This window comes from Mustela nivalis, assembly GCF_964662115.1.
Source record: "Mustela nivalis genome assembly, chromosome: 9".
NCBI classification, from domain to species: domain Eukaryota; kingdom Metazoa; phylum Chordata; class Mammalia; order Carnivora; family Mustelidae; genus Mustela; species Mustela nivalis.
The window spans coordinates 109,993,562-110,002,623 of NC_139028.1; the positions used below are offsets into that span (position 1 = coordinate 109,993,562).

Consider the following 9,062-nt stretch of genomic DNA (forward strand, 5'->3'; position numbering starts at 1 on the left):
CGTCAGTGCTCACAGTGGCTCCGTGAGCATCATCTCCATCTCATGGTAAGGAAACCCAGGCTTAGGAAGGTTCAGAGTTTTCTTCCCCGGGCTGGCAACTGGTCATGGTGTGGCCAGACTCTGGCCACCACTCCACGTGGCCTCCCGAGGTGGGAAGGGCCACGCCAAAGGCTCATGTCTGTGGTTACTGACCCGATGCCCAGCCAGGAGCGCTGTACCCTTCATGCTTCAGACCTCTCAACTCATGGCGTCCTCCAGACCTCCAGGAGAGCCCGAGGGTGGAGGCCAGGAGGAGGCTTGGGCATGATTCTCCTCCCAGGGGCCCATCTCCGGTCTGTTCCCCGGGCTGCAGAAGGTGGTTCTGTGGGGGCATGGGCTCGGGCTTCCCTGCCGTGGCCGGGCATCTCCTGTGGGCACCCCACTTTTTCCACTGGAAACCTCGCCCCCAAGGCACATCTGCCAAGCCCAGCTCAGGTTCCAATCCAGGCCCACCGCCCCCTCTGCAGTTTCCACTTCTACGCCTCCCTGAGACCCTCCCGACGGTCCCCGAGGTGGGCAGAGGTGGCCAGAGCCCCGCGTGGCCGCTCGGCATGGGCCGCACTTGGCCATGCCCCCAGACCCCAATTCTGGCTTTGTAAAGATGGGATGGAGTCTCCAAAACGGGGAGCAACAGGGGAGACCCGTCGAAGAAGGGATGAGTTCAAAGTAGCCTCAGTGGAAAGTTCATCTCCCACCACATCCTTCAGCTGTTTACCAGTTTGACGCGGCTCTGGCATCCTGACATGAAAAGAGGCTCACCCCTCACCAGCATCACCGAGGAAGGACCGAAATAGCAGCAGAGGAAGACAAAGACGAGGGAGACGGAGGCAGGGAGGAGAGAGAGGGTGCATGATGGACAGGGAGGAAGGTAAGGGGGAGGCAGCGTGCTGTTGTGCAGACAGTGGGAGAGACAGCAAGGTCAAAGCCTCCTCCATCCCCCGTCACCCCCCACCCGCCCCAGAGCTGGGCACTGCCCTGAGTCCCTGACCCATGCAGGGTCACTTACTTCAATATCAAGGGCTCTCAGGGCAACAAGATAGTCCCTCTCCTTCCAGGGAAGAAAAGTAAAGCCCAGAGAAGTCATAGAGCTTGTTCATGCCACCCAGCTAGGACCCGGAGGAGGGCCAGTCAGTAGGGGCTCCCGCACGTAAGCAGGAAAGAGAAAAGGGAGAAAGATGGACAAGTAGAAGGCTGGAGAATGACAGGACAGGCTAGGGGCCCAGGGACAATCGTGAAGCAACTTTTCTTAGAGAGGGATTGCCCCCCTCCCCGCCACTGGCGGGACCCTAGTCCTGTCCTGGCTGAAGGCAGGTACCCTTTCTGGCTCCTCCTGCCCACCCGGGCAGAGGAAGAATCATCCTCCAGGACCTTCACTGTCTTCTGAGCAACCCCCCTGCCTGTGGGGTCTTCTGCACCCCTCCTCCCCCTGGTCCTCATCCCCTCCAGTCCCTCACAACAGCGAGAGAAAAACAACCCAAGTCTGTGCTCACAAGCACATTCCCCCATAGGTCTGTGAGCCACACTCCACTGCCCTCTGGAAGACAGAGGCAGGGGTCCTACTTCCCTCCAAAGCCTCCCCTTTGAGGCACGGCCACCCCTCCCATGGGCCTCACCCAGACCCCGGGGCCTGCCATGGAGGCCAGTGGGGGCTGCTGTCATCTGAGGAAGAGACGCTAAGGTAGCTGGAGTCCTCACCCTCCAACCTTCCGGTGTGCCTGAGACACAGCGATACTGTCCAGGACAGCCTCCCTCTTCTCCCCCAAACCTGCGGCCCCTTCTGCACCAGCGCCCCGACATCCCGCAGCTGGCTCCATTTCCTGCTGGACCCTTCAAGCCTCCCCCTTCCTGGGAACCCACAGGGCCCCCCAGGCTCATGCCCACACGCCCCCTGGGGCAAGAACAGCCCTTCCCTGGAGAGAGCCCCTGTGGGGTCTCAGATCATGCAAGGCCATCTGACCTGCTGTCACCCTCCCCAGCAACTAGTGCAAGACCGTGGTAGCCAGGCTGTCCTGCTCCCCTGGCTGCTGGGGAACACTCCAGAGTGTGGGGCGAGGCAGCAGCATTGACTCTGAAGCTGCCCAGTAAAAATCCTGAGCTACGTTCCCCCTGGTTGCAGAAAACTCATCTCTCCCGGCCACATTCAAGTCCTGCAGCTGCCTCGTCCGGCTTCCTTCTCCGTTCTCAGTGTTATGGGCTGTGTGTCCGGTGCCCCCTGCAGCTGAGATCTACCTCTGGGCTCCTGCCCTCTTCCCAGCTGCTGACCAGCCCCCAGAAGGGAGCCCAGCGCCCCCGCTCCCATGCCCTGCACCCCGCCCCCCCCAGGCAGATTCCTGCCCAGCAATCTAGAGTAACTTCTGTCTCATCCCTTGATCCACAGTCTAATCCAGCGGGGTGAGGGGCCGGGGGAGGATGACGTTGATGTGAACCAACTTTTCTCCAACCTCAGTTTTCCGTGTGTCTTCATGGTTTCGCTATATCAGCGGATCATTAGCTCTTCGGTTACTGAATCCAGGCATATCTCCTTGTATCCCGCTTTTGCTTTATCGCGCTTTGCAGATACTGCATTTCCTGCAAATCAAAGCTCCGTGGCGACCTTGCATCGAGGAAGCCCCTCAGCCCCACTTGGCTAACAGCGTTTTCTCCCTTCGTATCTCTGCATCGCGTGTTGGTAGTGCTCACGGTATTTCATTATCGGGATCATTGCTCCAGGGACCTATGAGCAGTGACCTTTGCTGTGACCCTGGAAATTGTTCTGGGGCACCATGAGCCGTGCCCACATAAGACAGCCAACCTTATCTGGACGTGTTGTGTGTGTCCCGACTGTGCCACCGACCAGCCTCTTCCCATCCCTCTCCCCTTCTTCCGGCCTCCCTGGTCCCTGAGACGCGACAATATTGAAATTGGCAATAAACAAGCTCACGGTGACCCAGAGGTGTTCTAGTGACGAAGGGTCGATCAATGCAGCAAACTTTATTGTGGTCTCATTTTAAGAACTTGCCAGAGGCACCCCAGCTTTCAGCGCCCACCACCCCGGCCCGACGGCGGCTCCCAACATGGAGGCAAGACCCTCCACGGGCAGCAATGATGACTCACTGAAAGCTCAGATGATGGTCAGCATTTTGGGGTGATACTTTCAGGTATATATACACTTTTTTTTTTTTAGACATCATTCTGAGGCACACTTAATTGACCACAGAGTAACACAAACGTAACTTTTACATATACTAGGATACCGAAAAGCTCACTGGACTCTCTTTATTTCAAGATAAAGAGAAGTGGTCTGGATTTAACCTACGATATATCCTAGGTGTGCCTGTAGTTTTTCTATAGATGGATTCATATATTTTTTTTAACTTAAGCATATTGTAAAAGAAATAGTTAGCCATCTTACAAAATATCTGGTATGTGCTTTTCAAAAAATGCTAATATCCCAAACTACAAAGATCCGGGAATTATTTCAGACCAAAGAAGCTAAGGAGATCTGGCAACTGAATGCGAGATGTGATCTGGGGTTTCCTTTTACTGTAAAGGACATCACTGGGGCTGATGGTGAGATGCGAATGAGGTCTGCAGATTAGATAGCGTGGTATCCGTGTTAACTCCCTGATTTTGTATGTGAGCTGTAATTATGCATGAAAATATTCTGGCTTTTAGGAAATGCACACGGAAGTATTGACGGATTTAGGAGTAAAGGGACAACCTCCATTTAATTGATTCAGAACAAAAGTGATCTCTATGTGGGGGGAGGGGCCTGTGCCGGAGGAGGGGGAGATAAGGTAGTAAAAGAGTAACCCTGGAGGATAGCCAGAAATGACCGGTATCCGGGGGATTCTTTATTTCATTCTTGCAACTTTTCTCTAAGTCTGAGATTGTTTTAAAATTTAAAACACATGTAAAGGGAACCCAAGGAGCAGGCGCACATTTAAAGGAAACATGATGTTGTTGTTCTAAGGGGAAAACCAGTACCACTTGCTACAAATCAAAGGTAAGTCCTTTCAAAGCCGGCGGCTGCTCTTGCTATAGGTCCATTAGTCGGTTGAGTGTGAGCCTAGACCTGCCCGGTCTTGGTTCCACGTGGGGACGGGCAAGGGCGGGAGGGTGTTCAGATGTCCTCTCTCTGGCCTAAGGCGTTCTCCTTGCTGTCAGAGAAAGGCCGGCACAGGGCTGACAAGGGTGATGCTTTCTCACTAAGTGATCTGATGACAGAGTCCCATCCTATGGCTGTGAGCTCAGGGACATTCACTTCATGACAGTTTGTTTAATGGACACCCTCAGTGCCAACTCTGGCACGGAGAGAGGACAGGGTCCCTGCCCGCGGGGAGCTCACAGCTGGGCGAGACAGTGAGGGGTGGACTGGGACCGAAAGGGGCCCCAGGAGAGCTCATGTCTTCGAATCCAGCATTCCCAAAGTCCCCAGAATCCAAAGATGGCGACTCCGGGAAGCCAGCAGGTGCCCAGGGAGCAGGCCCACAGCAGCGGGCACACAGCAGCGCCCACTGGGAGCTGGGGAAGAAAAGAGATCACCAGCGTGTGAGAAACAAGGTGGCGGGATCCACCCCCACAGCCCATCACACCCAGGAAGACAGAGCAAGCCGAGTCGACTCAGTCTTTAATGTCTTGTTTGACTCCCCCCGTTACCCCACACCCGTGCTGCTCCCTCCTCGGATGGCAAGGGAGGCTTTCCCCCCCACTTTTCTGATGACATATCTCATTTCTAAAAAGTAACTTTCTTGTTTTAAAGTTGTTTTGAGGGGCGCCTGGGTGGCTCAGTGGGTTAAAGCCTCTGCCTTCGGCTCAGGTCATGATCCCAGGGTCCTGGGATCGAGTCCCGCATCAGTCTTTCTGCTCGGCGGGGAGCCTGCTTCCTCCTCTCTCTCTCTCTCTCTCTCTCTCTCTGCCTCTCTGCCTACTTGTGATCTCATCTGTCACATAAATAAATAAAATATTTTTTTAAAAAGTAGTTTAGATTTGGGCACATGGGTAGCTCAGTGGGTTAAGCAACTGCCCTAGGCTCAGGTCATGATCCTGGAGTCCGGGGATCGAGTTCCACATCGGGCTCCCAGCTCCCTGGGGAGTCTGCTTCTCCCTCTGACCTTCTCCCCTCCCATGCTCTCTCTCTCTCTCTCTCTCTCTCTCTCTCAAATAAATAAATAAATAAATCTTTATATGGTAGTTTAGATTTACAGAAAACATTACATAGACAGTAGAGTTCTACACCCCATCCCATTTCCCCCACTACTAACATCTTCCGTTAGAATGGCGTATTGATCACAATTAATGAGCCCGTGTTGATACATTACTAAAAACGAATGTTTATACGCTCTCTGGATTTCTTTAATCTCTACCTAACATCCTTTTCTGCCCAGCGTCCCACCCAGGATGCTATAGTACATTATGAGTCTTCTTAGATCTCTCTTGGCTATCACGGTTTCTCAGACTTTGTTCTTGATGACAATGACAGTTTGGATAAGTACCGTTTAGGTATGTTGTAAAACGACCCTCGTTTACGATCTGTCTGATGTTCGTCTTGACCTTACACTGGTGTTCCGGGTCTGCGGGAGAAAGACCAGAGGTGACATGCCCTTCTCACCCGAAACCATCAGTGGTATGTCTATGACCATGACTTACCCCTGACAATGTGGAGATGGCCGCGGCAGTACCTGTCATGCCTCCACACCCAACAGTCCTTCTTTCCCTCTTTCTACACCTCACTTTCTGGAAGGGAGTCTCTGTGTGCAACCTCCACCTCGGAAATAGGGCAAGTCTTTTTCTATGTCCTCCCGGCTGACAGAGCAAGAAATACATGTATGTGGGCTCACCAGTGTGTATCAAAAAGTCCGTGAACACTTCCAACACTGCCGCCTGTCCGCATGTGAAAATAAACATGGGCTCATGCAAATGCCCCCAACTCTAGTCGAGTACCATGGGGTCATTCAAACCCTCTCGTCCCTCCAGCAGCGGGAAGCTGTTTCCCCCATCTGCTACCCATTTCCTTATTTGTTTGATTCTAAATGTTATTTTCCCTTCTTAGATTTTTCATCCAAACATTTTCATGCTTCTCAAAGGCAAAGTCTGAGCATTTTGGGGGTTTGTTTTCTGCCCTCACCCTCCCCACACACCAGTGTCTAGCTGCATGTCCACAAGCAGAAACAATGTAACGAACACATTTATGAGCGTCAGCTATGAGCCACTTTCTCCTCTCATCTCTAGGAATGCAGAGATGACTACAATGGGGTGTTGACTCCCCAGTTGCTCCCGTTGCCAGTAAATACTCTTTGAACATCAAACAGAAGATCTTGGCTCCTGCCCAGCACCACAAGACTTCCAGATCACAAGCAGAGGACCACGGAAGAAAGAGAGGGACGGAGCTTCAGCTCATGTCGGCGGGGATTTTTGCCTACTGTGTTTACTGCTGTATCCGTAGCACCCAGAGCACAGTCTGGCGTATAGTAGATGCTCAGTAAGTGTTTGAGGAAGGGAAGGAGGGAGAGATCTGGGCGGGGGGGGAATAGGAGGGAGGAAATGACGGAAGGAGGAGGAGAGGGGAGCAGTCCTCAACTTCTGTCCGACTGCCTTTCAGACCCTTACTCCTGGCTCCTCACACATAGACACGTCTAGTCTAGACGCGTGTCGTCTTGGTGCCGCACTTGAAGCACTCATGTCAGTGGATGAATGAGAATTAGAACTCCTACTGCCTCTATCCACTTCCAGGGGTTTGCCTGTGCCCTTATGTTGATACATTGTAAGCATCATTCTAGCAAATGAATGGAGAATGGAAAGGGGTCAGTTGCAGAGAGAAGAAGCCACCAGGTCGGTCATCCGGTGCAGGGAAGGCAAAATAGAAACCGTCTGCCCCCCTGGCTCTGAGAAGCTCTCGGGAAAACCCTTGCAACTGGCCCCAAGGTCCCCCTTGCCAGCCCATGTCACGATTTCTCCCTGTCGCCGAGAAGGGATGGGACGAAGAGGTCCTGACTGGACTGAGTCAGGTGAAACGGGCTCAGGAGCCCTGGAGAAACACATTCTGTAGCTCTCACCCAGCATCGGAGGTCTCTGCTTAATTGTCTCTACATTGAGAAGCAGGCTTGTTCCTTTGAGGTGTGTTTCTATAAATAGATAGCGCTACAACCTGAACATCTGTGTCCCCAAAAGGGTTTTTTTTTTTAAGTTGTCAATGGTTGTCACTGTCATCCCTCATTTCTGCCGCAATTTAAAGCAATGAAAGGGCTCAGCTTTGCTCCTCTCCTGCTCCGCTGGCCCCCCAACCCCCTCATCATGCCGCCTTTGTGGGACACCCCCGGTTTCCTGAAGGTCCCAGACCCACCCCAAGGTCGTTCTTCACTGTCACTGAGCCCCAAGCTGTAGGAGCCCAGGCCCCATCTGGGGTGGGGGGTGCGGGCGGTGGTGGCTAGAAGACCCCCACCCCCATGCAGGCGCAGAGCCCAGCAAGAAATGTGAGCCCGGCCTCTGAACACTAAAGTCCTTGGGTGTATTACTTCTTAATTAAGCAAGACGGAAAGATAAAACAGAATTAGAGAACAAGCCTTTGGGGCGTGGCGGTGAAGATCAGAACAAGCTCCAAACGCAGAGAGAAGTAATTCTCTCATAGCTGGGGTTTAGAACCAATGTTCTCTCTCACTCGTTCCGTTTGCTTTCATTCTGGTTTTAACCTGCTCTTCCTCAGAGACGTGCTCTGCCCTGGGTACCCGAGGGGCCTGAGGGATCCTGACAGCCCTCTGCCACAGCCACCGCTCCTGTCTCTCCTTCGTGCAGATGGAACAACGCAGGCCTGGCAGAGAGCGGGATTCAAACCCAGATCCGTGGGGCGGAGGGCCGACGGGCTGCCACCTCCCTGACTGGCTGTACCTGTGAGGATGGTCTCATGCTAGTCACGATCACGGCCAGGGTCACAGCCCGCAGCGGGGAAGTCGTGGTGGACCCATCGCTAATCTTCCTGTAAGGGGAGAACGCCCACGTGAAAACCGGAAAACAGTGGCGGGAGACAACAATGTTATCAGAGCCATCTGAGCCGCCACCCCCTCCCCAGGGTCTCGATCAGTGGGATCTAAGCATCTCCCGTCTGAGAGGCTTCCTCGGGTGGGTGGAGGGCCCACAAGGCAGTGCCTAAAAGGGCAAAATGAAGCAGTTAGCCGGTAAGTCCCGCCCGCCCTTCCAGAAGCATCCAGAAATGGAGCGGTGGGCCGCGCCTCCCACCCACCAGATAACCGGCCCCAACTTCATTTCTCTTATCATCAGGAGACACTGCCCGTTTCCAAGTCCCAAAAAAGAGGGACATTTGTGAGGATGCCTGCGAGGTGGGGGATGAAGGTCCCACCTGGGAAAGGAGGACATTGATGCTCTGGGGACCTCAAGTGACAGACCTGCTGGCCACACGCGCAGCACCAGAGCAGAGGCCCATCCTGGCTCCAGAGTCCAGACTTTAGGCTTTGTCTTCTCAAATGCCTCCATCCTGCAGCCTGGAGCCCAAGCTTGACCTATGCTTGGGCTCATTGAAGCTAGCTTGGTGGCCAGAGAGGAGACCTTTTGAGATGAGACAGGGCTGCTTGCCACCCAGGCTAGGACCCTGTTGGCACTGGGTTGGTCACCCCTGCCCCACTGCCCAAGGCCTGTCCCTCCAGGAAAGCCAGGTGGGCCACACTGGACCCATGGGGAAACAGAACATGCTGATACTCTGGCTGGGGACGCTGCGGCAAGTTCAAGGGAGACCCTGACCGCCCACCTCTCCCTTCCTTCTGTTTCTTGTGCTTCCCTCTGAGACCCCAGGGCTCAGCGCCCCACCCCCACCCTCTACATAGGGGGAGGGGCATTGCAGCCTTCCAGGGGACCTGAGGCAGCAGGGCCTGTCCCTGGTGCACCTGTAATTCACAGGGCCCATCTGCCCCCCCTGCAAGCCCGACACGCTTTGAGCTCTCCGTAGACGGAGATGGTGGGGGTGAGAAGCACCTGCCCCGTCCTGCTGGAGCTCAGCGCCCGTTTCAGGTCCGTTCTGCGCCTGGGCTTCCCTG

General features: G+C 54.2%; 1 protein-coding gene across 3 annotated transcripts; it reads right to left on the reverse strand.

The window, feature by feature from the left end:
• Window positions 1–3,008: 3,008 nt before the first annotated feature.
• Window positions 3,009–8,504, reverse strand: LOC309873061 (uncharacterized protein). Of its 3 annotated transcripts, none has more exons than XR_014316175.1 (3): window positions 7,903–8,125; window positions 5,514–5,591; window positions 3,009–4,542 (listed from the first exon to the last, which is right to left on the reverse strand). XR_014316175.1 is itself a non-coding variant. In XM_082748015.1 (3 exons), exons 1-3 carry the CDS (start codon window positions 8,453–8,455, stop codon window positions 4,363–4,365), a joined length of 306 nt encoding a protein of 101 aa, XP_082604141.1. In that variant the 5' UTR covers window positions 8,456–8,504; the 3' UTR covers window positions 3,009–4,362. The 3 variants fall into 3 exon arrangements, 1 of the variants encoding a protein (XP_082604141.1); XM_082748015.1 differs by lacking the exon at window positions 5,514–5,591 and adding an exon at window positions 8,418–8,504 and having other exon boundaries at window positions 7,903–7,990; XR_014316176.1 differs by lacking the exon at window positions 3,009–4,542 and having other exon boundaries at window positions 5,436–5,591.
• Window positions 8,505–9,062: the final 558 nt, after the last annotated feature.

Coding starts and splice junctions, on each gene's coding strand:
- LOC309873061 (XM_082748015.1), bottom strand. CDS start 8,455: ATGGGCCTCTGCTCTGGTGCTGCGCGTGTGGCCAGCAG. Junction 7,991..8,417: donor GCTGCGCGTGTGGCCAGCAG/GTCTGTCACTTG, acceptor CTCCCCTTACAG/GAAGATTAGCGATGGGTCCA. Junction 4,543..7,902: donor GCATGAGACCATCCTCACAG/GTACAGCCAGTC, acceptor TTTCTTCCCCAG/CTCCCAGTGGGCGCTGCTGT.